General features: G+C 34.2%; 2 protein-coding genes across 8 annotated transcripts in view; one reads left to right on the top strand and one right to left on the bottom strand.

The window, feature by feature from the left end:
• The window catches only part of itchb (itchy E3 ubiquitin protein ligase b), a 29,186-nt gene extending 15,485 nt beyond the window's left edge, over positions 1 to 13,701 (top strand). For all 5 annotated transcript variants that reach the window (XM_058763681.1, XM_058763686.1, XM_058763683.1 and 2 more), the window contains 11 exons: positions 2,118 to 2,190; positions 2,702 to 2,773; positions 2,972 to 3,060; positions 3,864 to 4,023; positions 4,188 to 4,321; positions 6,883 to 7,023; positions 7,990 to 8,110; positions 9,268 to 9,372; positions 9,459 to 9,555; positions 10,454 to 10,526; positions 11,631 to 13,701. In XM_058763681.1, coding sequence (XP_058619664.1) covers positions 2,118 to 2,190; positions 2,702 to 2,773; positions 2,972 to 3,060; positions 3,864 to 4,023; positions 4,188 to 4,321; positions 6,883 to 7,023; positions 7,990 to 8,110; positions 9,268 to 9,372; positions 9,459 to 9,555; positions 10,454 to 10,526; positions 11,631 to 11,730 — 1,165 coding nt within the window. In that variant the 3' untranslated portion in view covers positions 11,731 to 13,701. The remainder of the gene's footprint in view (positions 1 to 2,117; positions 2,191 to 2,701; positions 2,774 to 2,971; positions 3,061 to 3,863; positions 4,024 to 4,187; positions 4,322 to 6,882; positions 7,024 to 7,989; positions 8,111 to 9,267; positions 9,373 to 9,458; positions 9,556 to 10,453; positions 10,527 to 11,630) is intronic.
• Positions 13,702 to 14,988: 1,287 nt separating this feature from the next.
• znf341 (zinc finger protein 341) overlaps positions 14,989 to 20,462 on the bottom strand; it is a 15,870-nt gene continuing 10,396 nt past the window's right edge. The window contains exons 12-16 of one of the 3 annotated variants that reach the window (XM_058764579.1): positions 20,305 to 20,437; positions 19,287 to 19,398; positions 19,145 to 19,215; positions 17,720 to 17,938; positions 14,989 to 16,234 (exon numbers count right to left, since the gene is read on the bottom strand). In XM_058764579.1, coding sequence (XP_058620562.1) covers positions 16,020 to 16,234; positions 17,720 to 17,938; positions 19,145 to 19,215; positions 19,287 to 19,398; positions 20,305 to 20,437 — 750 coding nt within the window. In that variant the 3' untranslated portion in view covers positions 14,989 to 16,019. The remainder of the gene's footprint in view (positions 16,235 to 17,719; positions 17,939 to 19,144; positions 19,216 to 19,286; positions 19,399 to 20,304; positions 20,438 to 20,462) is intronic. The other 2 variants (XM_058764581.1, XM_058764580.1) reach the window with 2 other exon arrangements.

A 20,462-nucleotide genomic window follows, 5' to 3' on the forward strand; every position in this document is an offset into this window, starting at 1 on the left:
GTCTTTACCCAGACGTGCCTAGATCATGCAGTTCTGCCAGGTTTCCCTGTCAGGTTTTCCTGCATTTTTCAGCAGTGCATTATGATATTAGCAGCAGTTCACGGTTGAAATATGATGTTAGCAGTAATGCAGTGTTCATGTTCACATTATTATATCAGCAGCAGTGCAGCATTCATGGTCCCATTATGACGTTAGCTGTACTGTTCATGGCTGGATTGTGATATTAGCTGCAATGCAGTGTTTATGGTAGGAATATTATGTCAGCAGCAGTATACTGTCACATTATAATATAAGCAGCAGTTTACTAGGCGGGCATGGCGTAATGGAGATAATGAAAATATCTGAAGACTGTTATGAAAATGAATGTTTTTGAAATGAAAACCTGTCTGTGAAAACATGAACACTGTTAGATTATGATTGCAGCAATGTTATTAAAAAAAATCATCTAAAAAGGAATAGCTGCCTGAGGTGAAGCTGAAGAGTGACTTTATGCCAATAAACTGAAGCCTGTTCTATCACACATCCTATGATATTAATCAGATGCGGAACATAGACATAACATTACAACTTGTATCTGCACAAAAGGATGCAAATGCCAGTGAACTTCCAGTTACGCGCTATAGCGAGAGAGAGAGAGAGAGAGAGAGTGAGCGCTTTCATAACAGCGCGCTGAAACACGGGCAAGGACAGAATTTACTATAGATTTCACATTCTATTAAGTTCTCGTTATAATGCTATGTTCATGGCAGATTTGTGCTATATTTTCATCTACATTATCAAGTGATTCCTGAAATCGCCTGTGCGTTTTCGAAGCCTTATGAAGTATGAAAACAATTGAAATTGAAATTCAAAAGCATCTGCTAAATGAATAAATGTTATTATGTCAGCAGTGGTGAAGTATTTACGGTTGCATTTAGATGTCAGCAGCAGTTAAATGTCGCATTTTGTTGTTAGCAGCAGTGCGGCTTCCTTTTCTTTTTACCGATCAAATGCTTTTGAAATCATTATGTATAAATCATATTATAAATGTCATTTATGACCTTGAGACTGGTCCGAGGAATTTCCTGTTTTGCTTAATTTGGTTTAGCTTACAGATAGATGCACAGTGATCTCTTTCAGGCGAGACAGGAAAAACGGGTTTGTGTGCCTCAGGAGTGAAACTGCATTCGATTATAATCTTCCGTGATGACTCAGCTCAGAGAATGCAAACACACCTCTCTCAGAATGTGTGTATTAATCCACATCCAGTGTTTTGAAGGCACAAAGGGATCCTCTACGTCAGAGGAATGCGAGACGTCAGAATATTCCCAACAAACAAGCATCTGCACTCAGTGTTTGCCGTCACGAGCGTCAGAATAAACGCTCATGGCATCTAGATAAGACTTTTATTATGTGTGTTTTCACCACATAAATGAGTTTCAGCTGTTCTGTGTACAGTTTGAGGGCATTTAAGAAGTAACCAGGAAGGATTAGCATGCACAGCAATTTTAGTGATTTTCATATTTAATATTAAATTATTAAAGGGATAGTTCACCCAAAAATGAAAATTCTGTCATTAATTATTCACCCTCATGTCCCTCCAAACCCGTAAGACCGCCGTTCATCCTCAGAACACAAATGAAGATATTTGTGATGAAATCCGAGAGCTCTCTGACCCATAGACAGCAATGTAATTACCAAGATCAAGGTCCAGAAACGTAGCAAGGACATCGGTAAAATAATCCAATAATCCAACCGTAATTTTACGAAGCTACGAGAATACTTTTTGTGCGCAAAAGAAAAAAAAAAAGATTATTTTACCAATGTCCTTGCTACGTTTCTGAGCCTTGATCGTGTAAGGATCATTGCTGTCTATGGGAGGATCAGAAAGCTCTCGGATTTCATCAAAAATATCTTCATTTGTGTTCCAAAGATGAACGAAGGTCTTACGGGTTTGGAGCGACACTAGGGTGAGTAATTAATGACAGAATTTTCATTTTTGAGTGAACTATCCCTTTAAGATATTTTGCTGTGGTGCTTTAGATTTAGTCCTAAACAAAATATGAAGCCGTTTTAACAGACTTTTACTGTATATTGTGTTTGTATAATAAACAATTTCACTCTTCCCTTCCCTTCAGTGAGAATGGCCCTCAAATCACATACGTACGAGACTTCAAAGCCAAAGTTCAGTACTTCAGATTCTGGTGTCAGGTGAGGATTTCCTTCAGTTCTGCATTTATGGTCCAGTTGTGTTTTTATGCATGGAGAAATTCTGAAGTTTTAATGAGCAAATATCAGAAGTTGGTCAGAACAATATTAAAGGAATAGTTCACCCAAAAAAGAAAATTTGTTGAAGAATGTATTCACCCTCAGGCCATCCAAGATGTAGATGAGTTTTCTCATCATATGTGGAGAAATGTAGCAATCACTTGCTCAGCGATGGATCCTCTGCAGTGAATGGGTGCCGTCAGATTGAGGGTCCAAACAGCTGTGATGTTTTTATCAGCTGTTTGGACTCTCATTCTGATGGCACCCATTCACTGCAGAGGATCCATTGGCGAGCAAGTGATGTAATGCTACATTTCTCTAAATCTGATGAAGAAGCAAACTCACTCATGTACATCTTGGATGACCTGAGGGTAAAATTTTCAAAAATTACTCCAGTCATATTTAAATCATCTCTTTACAAATGAAATTGATTGTTTTTAATTTTTCTTTACAGCAATTAGCAATGCCACAGCACATAAAGATCACCGTCACCCGCAAAACTCTGTTTGAAGACTCGTTCCAGCAGGTAATGCAGTTTAACTTTAAAAATAACCCATGACCGCTGTAACACTGTGTTGTTGTTTTTTTGCTAGTAGCTCCAGCATTTGAAAACCAGATCAGAGACATAGCGTGGAGCCTGTAAATGTCTTTAAACACGTCAGACATCTGCACGGTTTGGAGTCTCTGGGATGTGAAATGACGTTGTTCTGGTGTCTCCCTGCAGATCATGAGTTTCAGCGCTCAGGATCTCCGGCGCAGGCTGTGGATCATCTTCCCCGGGGAGGAGGGGCTTGACTATGGAGGCGTGGCCAGGCAAGTTTCCTATTTCACTCTTTCTGGAGAATAAAGACCAGATCAAAGCATTCTAGAGCAGAGCTGCACGATATAGCAAAATATGGCTTAGTGCATTGTCAAATTGTGCAGACTGCAAATTAATTAATTAATTAATTAAATAAATGTGCTCTGAAACCATCAGCACATTCTTTCATTGCTGGCAATCTGTCAAAATAAAAGCACATTTGTTTTTATGTCCAAAAAAATTAATTAAATGAGTGTTGTAACATATTAGTATTGTAATATTACAGTTATAAAATAATGTTTATTAAATACTTAATTGTTTTTTATTTTTACATTATTACAGTTACAATATTACAATATATTTCTTATTTTGTTTAATATCTTATTCAATAATAATCACAATAAAATCACAATTATTATTGTAATCATATTATTCATAGAATTGGTCAGAAACTGTGGGAATGTGCTCCATGAACTAATGGTTATTGATAATGGTTATTACCTACTAAAAATGACAAGAACACACAACAAAAGAAATAGGATTGATTCAAAATATGAATAAAAACTATAATGGTGTCTCAGTGATACTAAAAGAACACTGAAGTTCACTTTATGGTTACTGAAAGAGGTTCAAGTCAGTTCCTATAAAGAGTACACCTAAATTAAAGAAAAAAGTTTTCCCAAATAGTTGAGGCCTCTCATGCTCTGATGCAGTGGTTTTTAGTTGTTTAAGAGTGATTTAGGTTTGGTGCGTCACACTGCATGGCTTGTGTCCAGTGTGAAACTGTAAAATAAAGCGAGTTGTGTGTTTTGTGCAGGGAATGGTTCTTCCTGTTATCTCACGAGGTGTTGAACCCCATGTACTGCCTGTTTGAATACGCTGGCAAAGACAACTACTGCCTTCAGATAAACCCCGCCTCCTACATCAACCCCGACCACCTCAAATACTTCCGCTTCATTGGACGCTTCATCGCCATGGTAATGCTGCCTTGCCATATTTGGTCAGTGTCAGATTGTATTTTAAGTGGTGTGATATTAAACGATGTTCCTGTTTCTTAACTGGATTTAGACATTCAGGAACATTTTAATGGCAAAGATTTCCATGATGCCTGTTTAGCATTTATTCTTTGTGCTTCCTGCAGGCCTTGTTTCATGGGAAATTCATCGATACGGGCTTCTCGCTGCCATTCTACAAGCGCATCCTGAACAAGCCCTTGGCTCTGAAAGACCTGGAATCCATCGACCCGGAGTTTTACAACTCGCTCATCTGGATCAAGTCAGTTTACCAGCGTTACTGAACGCATGAATATTCATTACGAATAAGTATAATGCATTAAAGTCTTACAGAAGTGCATGTGGTACCATGGTATGTAATAAAGGTACTTTAAAGAATACCATGGTACTTTTGGGTACTTATTTTAAAAATAAAAAAGAAACAACAACAAAATACTTAATAATATTCATGACATAACGTAACAGGAAACAAAATATATATGTAATTTTAAAAAAAATCTGCATTTTTATTTATCAGTGATGTATATAAAATATCATTATATCATCTAATCTATAACATTTAAATATATAGATTTATATATAGTGCCCTCCAAAAGCATTGGAACAGTAAAGACAAATTTGCTCTGTTGGCTGTGGAGTCAAGACATTTACAAATATGATGAAAAGATGAATATGAGACAAAACTACAGAATGTCACATTTTTATTATTGGGTGATTCAACACTTAGATGTTTTACCAGCTAAGAAGTTCAGCACTTTTAGAGTTTCATCCCTCGATCTGATGTGAGATAAGTATTGGAACAGTTGCCTCACAGGTCTTTCTGAGTGATCAGCTGTGTCCTGTTGCATTAATTCTTCAGATATTAAAAGCAGGGAATGTGTCGTATCAGTTATATCCATTACTTCTGCATTCTGAATCTTGCATTCGATGATGACACACACAAACCAGGATGAAGACGAGGGAGCTGACTTTGAGAGAAAAGCAAGCAATTTGGATGCTAAAAGAAAGAGGAAGTCAGTTAGAGCTATAGCAAAAACAAAGGGCATGGAGAAATCAAGAGTTTGGAAACCACCAGCAACCACCAACGAACTGATCGGCTGAGAAAACAACAGTAGTTGATGACAGACAAATCATAAAAGCTGTGAAAATGAACCCTAAAAGACATGTCTGTAAAATCACCAACAACTTCCAGAAAGCTGGGGTGATGCTCTGACAATCTACTGTCCTCAGGAGACTGACACAGAATTACAGATGCTACACAGCAAGATACAAACCTCTGACCAGCACCAAAAATACAAAGGCAAGATTAGAGTTTGTAAAAAAGCACAAAGGTGAGCCAGAAGAGTTTTGGAACTGTGTTTATGGACCGATGAGACAAAGATGAACCTTTATCTAAGTGATGGGAAAGCAAAAATGTGGAGAGAAAAAGGTAACTGCAATGATCCCAAGCACACAGCCTCATCTGTAAAGCATGGTGGAGGTGGTGTCATGGCATGGGCATGCATGGCTGCCTCTGGAACAGACCCTCTCAACTTTACTGATGACTTAATGTATGATGACAGTAGCAGAATGAGTTTGGAAGAGTACAAAACCTTCTTGTCTACCAATATTCAAGAAAATGCCACCAGATTCATTGGGAAGTGCTTCATATTGCATCAGGACAATGATCCAAAACACCTGCCAGTTCAGTCAAGGAGTTTATCAGGGCAAAGAAATGGAAAGTCTTAGATTGCCCAAGTCAATCTCCAGATTTAAATCCGATTGAACATGAATTTCACCAGCTGGAGAGGAGAGTAAAGGCAGAAACTCAATTGGCTGCATTGAAGGCTGGGAAAAGCATTTCAAAGGATGAGATCAAGTCTGGTGATGTCTATGGGTCACAGACTCACTGCTGTGATTGTGTGCAAGGGATCTGCAACTAAATAATAGCTTTTAATCTTTTATATCTGCCTTAAGTTCAACTGTCCCAATACTTATGCTCGCATCAAATGGTGGGATGAACATGTATGTGTTGAAACGGCTAATAATAAAATGTGACATTCTGTAGTTTTGTCTCATATTCATCTTTTCATCATATTTGCAAATGTCTTGACTCCACAGCCAACAGAACAATTTTGTCTTCACTGTTCCAATACTTATGGAGGGCACTGTATATCATATAATTGTTTTTTTATTCTATTTGAATGAATAAATAAATATGTATGCATGTATGTATTTTGTATGTATCTATTTAATATATAAAATATTTTTTTCTTCCAAAAATAAACATAAATTCTAACTTATTAATACTACTTCTACTACTATTACTAAATATGTAAATAAAGTCCACTTTATATAACGTCCACTTTAAATTTCAGAGTAAAGTTGCATTGATTACTTAAGTATGTGTTTAGGCTTCCAAATAAAAATCTAATAAATAGCAAATTATTATTTTGTTAATTATTTATTACAGTGGTAAAAAAAAAAGCTAAATTTAATTAGTCTTTAAAAGAAAAGGTGATTTTGCCTAATTATTACTATATAATATTAAATAATTAATTAAAATTATTTTAACAATTAATAATGTTTCTGGTATGCTTTAAATGCAGGTAAAAATTAGTTGTTATTCCTTTTTAAAACATTTGCCTTCCTTATTTTGTGTATGATCACCTCAAATTATTGTATATGGATACTTTTTGTCAGTGTTATAAGCTGAGTTAGTGTTATGAATTCTTGAGTTGTTCTCATGTGTCGTGTGATTATAAACCCTCACGTCTGAAATTCAGCTCAGCGTGATTGATTTCAGTCATGAATGCCTCTCTAACTGTGTGTGTGTTGTGTCAGGGATAATAACATCGAGGAGTGCGGGCTGGAGATGTTTTTCTCAGTGGATAAGGAGATCCTGGGTGAGGTGTCGACTCACGAGCTGAAGCCGGACGGCGGGAACATCCAGGTCACAGAGGAGAACAAAGAGGAGTACATCAGGTGCCGCTCTGCCCATCTCAGTCTCATAATGAAACACTCTGGATGCTAAATAAAGCCAGACCCCACGCTGACACACATAAAGCCCTCTAGATGCTTTAGTACTGGTCATGCTGTTGTTGTTACAAAGTCCAGTTAGTGATGATATTATAAAGAAGGAGCTCAGTCTGCTGTGTTTCCCTCAATTCAGTGCCGTCACTCTAGTGAGCTGCCTATCTAGGCAACAATTTAAGGCCATGCCAAAAAATAAACAGCAAATGTATGCTGCCTCTAAGATACCTAATTTTGGCATTTTGCATAATATATATTAAAAGTTGCATTTACTTGCATATAATGCATTTATTTAAAAATTACATTTTAAAAATTTAAATTACATTTTCATTTACAATTATATTTAAAAATGATTTACCTAATAATTTATATAAATAATATAATTTTATGCACATTTTTAATTATTAATATTATAGATATTAATATTTTAAATTAACATAAATTATTTATATATATTATATATTAAATGGTACAGTTTATACACACACACACAAAATGTTACATTAACTTACATGTAATGTATTTATTGCAAACAGCTTTTTGCAACACTATATTTATAAATTATTATTATAAATATATATTATATTTGAATTTTACTTAAAATGTTGCATTTTCTCAGTGCTGAAACAGCTTGCATTTTATTTATTATATATGTTGTTTCATTGTTACAAAAATGTTGAAAAAAGATTATATCCTAAATGGATGTAAAAAGGTTAACAAAATTCTTATAAATAAACGCTGAAATGTTAGCTGCCCATAAAGTGCATTTCAAGCCAGGTTCTATATTGACGATCTCTTAGAAGGTAGCTTCCTGTAAAGACAGCAAGGCAGCTCACTAGAGATTGGAACAGAGCTTATGCCTCCTCAGGTGTTGTTGAGTGTGTGTTGGTTGTAAATGTCTGTTGTGTGTGTGTTCAGGCTGGTGGCGGAGTGGCGTCTGTCTCGTGGTGTCGAGGAACAGACTCAAGCCTTCTTTGAAGGATTTAATGAAGTTCTTCCGCAGCAGTACCTGCAGTATTTCGATGCCAAAGAGCTGGAGGTGAGAGACGCCGATTTAAAATCTCTTAAATCCCATGCACAGAGCTGCCTCAAAAATATATGTGCACTCGAGGTACACTTCAGCGTATCTGAATGTCATTGCATAACATAACAAAATGCAGTGTCATTCGTATATATTGGATATATGTGCAAATACTTTAACAAATGCACTGTACATTCCAAAGCTTGCAGAATCAATTCAAACATCTCATTTAAATACTGTTACATTACATTTATATTTAGTCATTTAGCAGATGCTTTTATCCAAAGTGACTTACAAATGAGGACAATGGAAGCAATCAAAATCAACAAAAGAGTAATGAAATGTAAGTGCTATAACAAGTCTCAGTTAGCTTAACGCAGTACACGTAGCAAGATTTTTTTTTTTTTTAATTATAAATAAAAAGAAAACGGATAGAATAGAAAAAGAGAGCAAGCTAGTGTTAGAGGCCTTTTATGCTTTTCGTTAATTGTATAATAAATAAAAAGGAAACAAATAGATGGAATACAAAAAGATTAGAAAAGCTAAAGGTTTTTTTTCAGAATAGAATTAGAATAAAGTGTGCTTGAGTTAGAGGGTCAAATAAAGATGGAAGAGATGTGTTTTTAGCCGATTCTTGAAGATGGCTAAGGACTCACAGGGATTGAGTCGGGCAGGTCATTCCACCAGGAGCGAACATTTAATGTAAAAGTCAGTGAAAGTGATTTTGTGCCTCTTTGGGATGAACAATAAAGCAACGTTCACTTGCAGAACGCAAGCATCTAGAGTCACATAAGTCTGAAGTAATGAATTTAGGTAAAGGGGTGCAGAGCCAGAGGTGGTTTTGTAGGCAAACATTAATGCTTTGAATCTTATGCAAGCAGCTATCAGTAGCCAGTGCAAATTGAGAAACAGAGGTGTGACGTGCGTTCTTTTCGGCTCATTAAAAATTAATCTTGCTGCTGCGTCCTGGATTAATTGTAAAGGTTTGATGGAACTGGCTGGAGGACCTGCCAAGAGAGCATTGCAATAGTCCAGCCTGGACAGAACAAGAGCTTGAACAAGGAGTTGTGAAGCATGTTCCAAAAGAAAGGGCCTGATCTTCTTGATGTTGAATAAAGCAAATCTGCAAGACCGGGCATCTATTCTGTAATTAACCGTGAGTTTGTGTGCCATAGGTGATGTTGTGTGGAATGCAAGAAATAGATCTGAATGACTGGCAGAGAAGCACCATTTACAGACATTACACCTCCACCAGTAAACAGATCCTGTGGTTCTGGCAGGTAATGACGCAATAATCTGCTTAGTAAATCATTTTAAATGAATAATTATTCAGATTGCAATAAGACACTCTCTCTTTGCTCTGTAGTTTATTAAAGAGATGGACAATGAGAAGCGCATGAGACTGTTGCAGTTCGTCACCGGCACCTGCCGTCTGCCTGTCGGAGGCTTTGCAGACCTGATGGGTGAGTTACTGTGAAGGTCACGTGGAGTTTATTTTGGATTCAGATCAGTTTTATTTACATAACAAAATGAAACCGCATTCTCTATGCATTTAACTTCCACACTCAGTGTGATGTATTATAGCATTAAGGCAAGACACAACAAGTGAATAGGTAAAAATATTTAACTAATACACATCATCATACTTCCCCATTTGATTAATCACAGTACATTAAGACAGTTGCTTTGTATTACAAGTTTTCTAAAATGTTTTGTTTAAATCTGTAAATAAGGCGTTATCTAATTAAACATTTCCAGAAAATGAATCTGGCCATTGGATAAGGCCAGGTTCAACATTTTTATTTCAATTTGTTGACATATTAGAGTCAAAGGTTTTTACTAAAGGGATTTTGTATATCTTTTTTTTTATCTCTCCATAAATCAGAAAATGCTGTCAACAGCCAGAATAAAATACATTTTCATCATGTTTTAGGAATAAAATGTTATATAAATCAGTGTGAATGAAATATGAACAAACCCCACAATAAAAACCTTCAGAATATAGAGAGGGATAAAACTGCTAAGTTTGGTGTTTGTAAGTGCTGCTGAAGTGGAGAAAAAACCTTTTAAAGTTATGGATCGTAATTGAAATCTGCATACGCAAACAGATAAAGTGTTATAAAATAAACACTTAAATGTGTATTTTATATGTTTTCTTTCAAAGAAGAATATTATGGAAGCAAAGTAGTTCAAGATCACAAAATTTACCAGTTGCACTATGTGGAATAATGACTGGGACATAATGTAGAATTTGATTGGATCATAGTTGTTAGATGTTTTGATATTATTGGTTTAATTTATTTTTGTTTGAGTCCTGGCTCATGTTGGGAGAGTGTGACGTTTGTCGTGTGTTTGTTTCAGGGAGTAATGGACCGCAGAAGTTCTGCATCGAGAAGGTTGGGAAGGAGAACTGGCTTCCCCGCAGCCACACATGGTACATAATCTCACTTCATACAGACATTATTTTGACCTTAAAATTGAAGCTTAAGATGTGTAAGTACAGAAGACTTGTGTCTGAGGAGGCATGTTTTAAAATATTAGTCCAATGGTTGCAGATTTTCAACTGTCTAAATAATTTTTTTAATGAGTTGGCAAATAGATTAATCAAAAGGCAAAAACATTTTTAATATGGTAAGCATTAATAAAATGTAGTACAGTAAATGTGTGTATGTGTGTGTGTGTGTATATATATATATATATATATATATATATATATATATATATATACATATATTACATGCATATGTTTATATTAAACAGTATATATTAGTATGCACAAGTATGTTTGTATTATATGTAACTCATTTATGTGAGCTTAATGAAGTCGATGTTGTTTTTGTCGTGGTTATTATTATTGTTAAAATATATTTATATAGTATATATTAATGTGGTAATAATACTATATAAAAATATTGTGTTAAACTATTTATATAAATAACAATATTATTTATGATTGTTTATTATAGTATTTGTTTATATGAACTTTTTTAAAGAATTTAATATTTTTGTCTAATTATTTGTTGTTTATTGACTCAATTACATTATATAATAGTAATAGTAAATAATTAAATATTTAATTACTTGTACACAAATTTATTCATATTTTTAATTTGAAGTTTAAGTGACACTCCTAGCGCTTCATATAATGTAAATTTTTACACATTTGCACTATGTATTCAGACTTATTACTGCATATAACCATCTATAATGTAGATTTTTGACAGTACTTGAAATTATTTAACTATATTTAAAAAAAAGTTGATTTAATAATAATAAATTAATAAATAATTGTTAAATATCTAATATTTTTAATACATTTATTTAAATTTATTTTGAAATCCATGATAATTAATTAATTTTTACGTGACACTCTTCGAGCTTCATATACTGTAAATTGTTTTGTATTCATTGTTATATACTGCATATAATAATCACCTTAAAATCAATAATATTCATCTGTAATGCAGCAGCATTATTCATCGAGTACACAGTGTGGATATTAAACCTGTAAATTCTCTTGTTTTTCTTTGTACTCCAGTTTTAATCGTCTGGATCTGCCGCCGTACCGCAGTTACGAGCAGCTGAAGGAGAAACTGATGTTTGCTATTGAGGAGACGGAAGGATTCGGACAGGAGTGACATACACACTCACACACACACACACACACACACAAAAAGAGGACATCCAGATCTCATGCACACTAGTTTTACTGAGAGGACAGACCGATGATCTGACACACAGGTGCGTTATGGGAAAATGAGGGTTTCTGCGCTCACCTGTCACTTGGTATTAATTTCTGTATCCCCGTGAGACGAGGAGGCTTTATGCAAGCGTGTCAGAAACGTGACGCTGACGTTTCTACATGTGATTAATCCAGCGAGTGCTGTTCTGAACGACTCCAGAAGAAAGAGCAGACGCTCTGAAGAGCCCCAGAACGATCGGAATGATTCACCAGAGCTCTGTGAATGTTTGTTTTTATGTTCACAAACCCTTCGATGGGTCTCCTTGTGCCTTTTTTCCTCACTGTCATCCAAACAAACTGAGTTATTGACGTGTAGCACTCGACAGCAGCAGGATCTTCAGGCGAGGACCTGATGGCTTGTTGCACAACTGATCAAATTATTAATTCAGACTGTCAAGAAATGGCCAGTTTCATCCCAAATTCATTTAGAAATTGTGTTTTGCACAAATATAAGGACAATTAAGGTATTTTGCATTGCGACTTTAAAATTAAAACACATTCATGACAATTAAACACATTTTTACAAATTCTCATTATTATAATGTGGAAAAAATGCTTTTCCATGTTCTTGTAACTGTAAAGTGAAAAAAAAAACAGTATATATATATGCTTTCAATTGCAAGTAAACATTGTGTTGTAGTGAATTTAACTTGTGCTGATCTAAACAAAAAAATAATAAACATTTAACCAAACTAATACATTTAATAAATAATTAAATAACAACAGATTTTTTTTTACAGAAATGAATTTTTCCACATTATGCTAATGTCAATTTAAAAAAATGTAAAATGTTTGACTTGCATGAAAATACTGTTGCAGTGCAAATAATTGTAACGTAATGCTCTTTATGCTCAGTATATTTGTTTTTATATATATATATATATATTTAAAGAACGTTGAAAAACAAATATATAATATATTAATACAATATTTAAAAAAAAAAATATATATATATATATATATAATATTTATATGAATTTTGAGGTGAAACATGGCTTGGACATTTCTAAAATGATGCAAGAAAAGGTTTGCGTGATTTCAGGACGTTCTTGTTCTTGGTCTCCGGTGTTTCTGATTTCATGCTCTGGTTCTCCAGCACAGATTCACATTACTAAATGATTTCTCTGAAATGAACTGAAATTGTGTGGTTTTCAGTCGCGGCGCTGGCCTTGAATCCCTGAAGCGATAATGTGAGTTTATTTGGGCCTAAATTTGGTAGCGTGTAGTATTTATCACAGGTACCGCTCTAGTTCTATAGAGCGGCTGCTTTAAACGCAGCTTTTTAAGTATTCTGGAAGCTCTTGGGCTGTTCAGATCATAGTTTATTTCATGTTTCATGAATTATTTGAAGTGAATCTTGTCTAAACCACTGGAGGAGCCCAAAGCCCTGCTATAAAGCGTACATCTGTGGTTCAGCGCATTGCATTGTGGGTAATAATATCAAGCCTCTTATGGATGACTGTTTTAGGGTGTCAGGGAGGATCTTTTAGATTTTCAGAAAATAAATCAACATCAAATATTTATTTAAACAGCTATTTTTATCCAATTTACCCTGTTTGAATGAGAATTTAACCAGTGAAGTCCTCAGGATGATAGTTTATATGTGATACGGCTCTCATTTTGACTTTTGTTTTCTCCGACTGATCCATGTAAACCAAACTACTTTGACTCTGTATATGAACTGAATCCTGTACATGGTGTGAATACTCTCCTCTGTCTTCAGATTAATCAGATGATTTTAGTATTAAAGTAGAAGCGGCCGCTTTCACGGTCGTTTCAGAGTTTATTTACTAGCGTTGATTTGTATGTATAGTCAAATGTGAAAAAATGTTCAGCAGTTGAATAAATAATTCTATGGGAAAATGTCTTACATTTGTTTTTTTTTTTGTTTTTTTAAACCTTCATGCTGTTTGTAATGAAAAACAATGAGCATTGGCATTAAGTCCACATGAGAAGAAGCACAGTTGCTTTTAACTTGATACGGCATCTTAAAAACACATTGCTTATGGTATAAAACCTCACAAAACATGGACAAAAAAACCCATTAAAAAACTAAAATTAGAAATGACTGGGCAACTAACTGATAATAAATAAAATGTTATTTTATAAATATTTCTTTTTAGCCTTATTTTTATTTCAGTTTTAGTAAATTTAGTACTTTAAAGATAGAAATATAAAATTAGAAATGTTGCTTTGTCAACTGAAAAACAATAACAACAAACATTTTAGGTAAAGTTTGTCATCTTACATTTTTATTTTTACTGAAAATTATTTTTAATAGTTTTACTTTTTTTTGAAAAATTTCTTTTTAGCTTTATTTTTAATTTCAGTTTTAGTTTAGTTTAGTTGCTTTGGCAACTAACGGAAGGAAAATATGTTCAAGGTGAAGTTTTGCATCTATTATTTTTATTTGAACTGAAAATGATTTTAAATAGTTGTTTATTATTATTATTATTAGATTTATTTTCCAAATTATTTTTAAAGTTTTTTTAAATACATTTTTTTAAATGTCTTTTTAGCTTTAGTTTTATTTCAGTTTTTTGTTTTAGTAATTTTAGTACATAAACATAAAAAAATATACAGTTAGAAGTATAGAAATGTATACTTATATTTTGTCGTACTTTACTTTTACAACAATTTGTTGTTGTTTTTTAGAACAATAATGAAGTCATCAAAGTATGAACATGACAAAAACTTCAAATGATTCAAACATTCTCATAGGGAATTAGGATGATTGTAAAACAATATTAAAATAGTTCATGTTCACTACTATTCAAAAGTTTCTTATTACAGTAAGAACAGTTATATTGTGAAATATTATTTCAATTTAAAAAAAAATTTTTTTTCAGTTTAATGTATTGTAAATGTAATTTATTCCTGTGATGTAAAAATGGAAAAGCAGAATTGTCAGCAGTCATTATTCCAGTCTTCAGTGTCACATTACACAAAACATGTTTTTGCTAATATTTTTATGGAAACTGTGGTTTTTTTTGGGGGGGGGGGGTGTTCTTTTATGAATATAAAACTCAAAGAGTAGCATTTGTTTCAATCAATTTTCTTTAATTTGTGTGTTTTTTTGTTTTGTTTTGTTTTTTTTAATGTAGAAGTATTACGGTAGTAAATAAACTGTAGTGCCTATGCCAAAAACTTGCAAGCTGATTTTCCTATGTGGTCTAATTAATCTACTTAAAAATATATTTAAATAATCTTCATAAATCAATATATTATCACAAATGAACCAGAGTTGGGTTCAATAGCATTTTATTAAAAAACTGAAAAGCTTTTCAAGTCAAGAGATGTAAATACATTTTCTTAGATTTTTTTTTTGGTCCATTGAACAAACCATTCTAAGCAACTAATCTGTGGACATGAGTCAGACTCCTGACTAGTCCCCACTGTAATAACAGTAGATGACATATGTGGGTAAATCTGAAATCAGTAATTCAACAATAATAGTATAGTGTAGAAAAAAATGCATTCAAATCTAGGCATAGCCATCTCTGTGAACAGTTTTGAAGAAAAAACGTGCAAACCGTCAAATCCACCGATTAGTTCTTCTTCAAACCCATCTTACCGTTTTCTCCCCTTCTCACTCCCTATCTTAGGCTTGCAAAATCTGAGAAGTTTTCTAAAGCTGGGCATTTGTATGCTCGATAGCATTCCTTCATGTTGCAATGTTAAGAAAGGAGACAAAGGTTTTAGTCAGACCTGCACCGTTAGCATCACATTACAGGTCCTGAAGTACCTTCTCCCAGAGCACACTTGAGCACAGCGGGCAAAGATTTCCTCAGAAAGTACAGCTCGAGTGGAACAACTGTGATTCTCTCAGCTCATAATCTCAATAACACAATAACAATAACAACACTGCTTTGTAACATTTTTGTCCAACATCTCATTGCATGATTTATGGACAAGCAACAATACATAATAACCGTACTGCAAATGTGCAGAAATTCAGCTCGATATTTATTTCAAACTGTATCGATTAGGTTAAAGTCTAAGTTCATCTCAACAAATGTGAGAAAATAGCTTACAATAATGTTTTAATATAAAACCAATATTAAAGATATTAAGACCCTTAATGATAGAAAACATCATTTATGCTTTTAAAGACGACTATGAAAGCTGATGCAATTCGTAAACAGTGTGATGAATATTTTGGAAAATGTACAAGCAGCGTGTCGATCAGTCGCCCGTCTGGAAGCACATGGGCTCAGACAGCAGTCTAACAGCGCCGTCGTCTTCCTGCATGTGATCCAGTCTCGTCTCGCTCCTCTCTTCCTCCTCTCTCATCTGCTCACGTTCTTCATCCTGCTGCATCTGGCCATCATTATCCTCGCCCTCCTCTTCGGTTTCTCCATGTTCATCAGGCTCCGCGGCCGGAGATCCGTCCTCTGTGTCTGTGCAAATAACAAAACATGCTGATTTGTTGAGGTTGTAATGACCAGTCAGTTCCACTAGTTGGAGATATAGATATCTGCTGTTAATTTACCCATCCTCAGACCATCCGAGATGTAGGTGACTTAGGCAGAACAGTAAAGATGATTTTTAGCTGAAACTGTGGTCCTTAATGATTCATAAAATGCAAGTCAATGCTACCGTCATTTTGAGAGTCAAAAAAGCATATAAAGCCAACACAAAATGAACACCTGGCGATATATTGAGCAGTGTTGGGGGTAACGCAAGTTATGTAATCAGATGCTTTTCTCTCTAAATGCGCATCCAATGAGGAGACTGTGAGTCAGGATCATCATCAAATGCATGGATGATCCAAAATGCCGCTTTTCCCGAAGCATTGGGAACTTTTAGCAACTCCCTGCGCTCCAACTTCTCCCTGATGCTCTGCATGGTCAAATGTCACCTGTATGCTAATGCATGCGTAGCCTATTGTGTAGGCGATGTATAATATTTACAATATAATCAGTATTTCATACAGTAGCCATATGTGCTCTGCGTGTATATGGGCACAAAAAAAGGAAAGAAGCTAAATGAGCCCGAGCCCGATCTATAAAAAAAAAATAATAATAATTGGTCTGTGCAAGAAACTGAACATTATTTACAACATTATTAGCTGTAATCCAGAGCCTCAGGCAAACTGTCCGGAGTGAATCATTCTTTTGAACTGGTTCTTTTTGTTGAACTTGAATCAGTTCACCACATCGGACTGAAGCGTCTGAAACAGTTCACAGCTCGAGCAGCACAGATCTACAAGTTATTCAATCAAAACTCGCTTTCAGTCATTCGACTGGAAATGAGCCAAAATACCAGCATATCTGATCCTATGATGAATGAACTGATTCAGTGCTCCAGTTCCGCAAACAGTTCGACTCGAACCGAAGACTGACGAACCGCTGTGAACTAAACAACTGAATGAATGGCCAAATGAACGTTTTTATGGTTTCTCATGGTCTATATAAAAAGGTGAGCTGATGAAGGCTGGTTTATTCACTTTATATGCTTTAGACATGTAAAACATCCATGTTTAATATCATTATTTGGTGCTAATATAATTGTGTATATTTGACATCGTTGCGTGATTAAGTAAACAAACTAGACCAGTTGAAAGAATCAGTTCACAGAAAAGAATCAGAGTCTCTGGATTACAAGTAATAATGTTGTAAATTATGTTACATTTTTTGAACAGACTGATTATTTTGCTTCGTAAGACCTCAAAGTATCGTCAGGAGCCACGGGGGTTAATTTTGTGTTTTTTGAGTCTCAAAGAGCTGGCAGCCACTGACTTGCATTTGATTCACCAAGGACCATGATTTCAGATAAAAATCTTTACTGTTCTGCAGAAGAAAAAAATGTCATCTTGGATGGCCTGAGGGTCGGTAAACTGACAGCAGATTTTTATCTTTGGGCGATCTATCCCTTGTTTTTACCCTGGCCGCTGTTGTCCCGTCCCGGCGTCCCGTCTGCACCCTGCGCGGCCCCCGCCAGCGGACACTTGTGATCTCTGTAGTATTTCTGGCGAGTGAAGCCCTTGTTGCAGGCGGCGCAGCGGAAGCGGTAGTTGTCGGTGTGCGAGCGCTGATGCTCCAGCATGTGAGCGCGACGACTGAACGACTTCTGACAGAACTGACACTTGTACGGCTTTATACCTGCAGGAGAGACAAAGAGACTATACTTACAGTTGCTTTACACGTTATTATATAGTTCCACATTACACCACGAAGAAAAAACATTTATAAGAGTATCTTGGCCTGGTTTTGCAGTAACGGTATGTCCATAAAAACAAGTTTTGCTTATCACCTGATAAGCAAAACTATTACTAAGCTATTAAGGTTTGTAGTTTCCTGATTATAAATTTGAGTATTTTTAATGTAAACGCTCTTATTTACAATAATAGATTAGATTGGATTAGATTAGATTCAACTTTATTATTCATAATATCATTCATTATGCAGAGTACAAGTACAGAGCTAATGAAATGCAGTTAGCATCTAACCAGTGCAAGAATATAGGGTTTTATATACAGATATAACTATATTTAGCTATAAATATAGATATATTTTATATACAGCTATAACTTACAGTATGTACAGTGGAGTTGCTATATACAATATTAAGCAGAGTATGTACAGAAAATAAATAGGAGTGCAATGTAGGGTTATATGTACAGTATGAACAGCAGCAACTAATAGAATAGAAAGATTTCTAATAGAAAATAAATTTATTTAATTTAACTTGATGTACTAAAGTAATAAGAAAAGCTGAAATAAAACTTAAAATATAGAATTATTAAAAAAGATAATAGAAATGATAAAAACAACACATTTACTCAAATTAAAAAAAAAAAAAAGGAAAATATAAAAAATAAAAACTAATTCAAAATCTTAATAAAAACCATTAGTGTCTCAATAATTCTAAAATAACATTGACTTAAGCTATTAAAGCTAAATCCATTCAAGTAAAAATAAAGTTAAAATAGAATAAAAATATTACATGAAAAACTTAAAAACTTGACACTTGAGAATTTGTATTGATAATTAGAAAATAATTTTAAGCTGAAGAACTAACATTACTAAAACTAGAACCAACATTTTATAAAACTAAAAAACAAACACTAACAAAAATGGCAAAAGCACATAACAAAATTACTAAAACGTAAACTAAAATGATTAAACTAAAACTATAATATAGTATACTAATAATAAATGAATAATACTAAAATGATTAATAAATACTTCGACAGTATATGAATAATACTAAAGCAAGTCTTGTTAACTGAAATGAAATATGAACATTAGATGAAAAACTGAAGTAGTAAAGTTGAGGTCTTCATCAGACTTCATCATCATCCTCACCTGAATGCGAGAGAATATGAGCTTTGAGTTTGTCGGGTCTGTTGAACTCTTTGGTGCAGCCCACATGAGTCCTGCCACAGAAAGCACAGAAATCATCGAACACATTCACATCACACTGATACCCATCTCACGCCTCGCTCACCTGAAGGGACACTTGTACTTCTTGAAGGGTTCGTGGATCAGCATGTGTCTCTTTACTTTGTCCTTCCTGTTGAATGTGGCCTCACAGACGGAGCATTTATATGGCTTCTCTCCTGCAAAACAACTAAATCTCACTTTACGTCACAGTAATATATCAGACACAAAAGAAATTCAGTTTATCACTCAAAGCATATTAATGCATTCACTTATTTGTCTTTTGAAAAAAAAAAAAAAAAAAAAGTGCTTTGCAATGATTAATCGCATCCAAAATAATATGTGTGTGTACTGTGTATATTTATTATATATATATATATATATATATATATATATATAAATACACACATGCATGTATATATATTTAAGAAAAATATGTTATGTTTATATATTAAATACATTTATTTATAATAGAAATGATATGAATATAAATATAAACATGTAAATATATACTGTTTGTGTGTGTGTCTTTATATATACATAATAAATATACACAGTACACACACATATATGTGAACCTGGACCACAAAACCAGTCTCAAGTGTCAATTTTTCAAAATTGATATTTATACATAATCTGAAAGCTGAATAAATATCTGAATCTGAAAGCTTTCCATTGATGTATGGTTTGTTAGGATCGGATAATATTTGTCTGAGATACAACTATTTGAAAATCTGGAATCTGAGGGTGCAAAAAAATCAAAATATTGAGAAAATCACCTTTAAAGTTGTCCAAATTAAGTTCTTAGCAATGCATATTACTAATCAAAAATGAAGTTTTGATATATTTATGGTAAGAAATTGACAAAATATCTTCATGGAACATGATCTTTATTTAATATCCTAATGATTTTTGGCATAAAAGAAAAATCGATAATTTTGACCCATACAGTGTATTTTTGGCTATTGCTACAAATATACCCCAGCGACTGCTTTTGTGCTCCAGGGTCACATATTATATAAACAAAAACTTAAATCTTTCAAGATGCTTCATAAACTCATCTATATAACGCTAAAGCGCAGTACCTGAGTGGATCTTTGTGTGTAGTTTGAGGTAGTGCTCGGTTTTGAAGAACTTTTTACAGATCTGACATTTGAATTTGCCGCCGACGCCGTGAGTGGAGAGATGCCTGCGGAAATACCTCTCACACGGAAACACCTGACAGACACAGACACAGACACGT

This window comes from Onychostoma macrolepis, chromosome 23 (assembly GCF_012432095.1).
Source record: "Onychostoma macrolepis isolate SWU-2019 chromosome 23, ASM1243209v1, whole genome shotgun sequence".
In the NCBI taxonomy this organism is placed as follows: domain Eukaryota; kingdom Metazoa; phylum Chordata; class Actinopteri; order Cypriniformes; family Cyprinidae; genus Onychostoma; species Onychostoma macrolepis.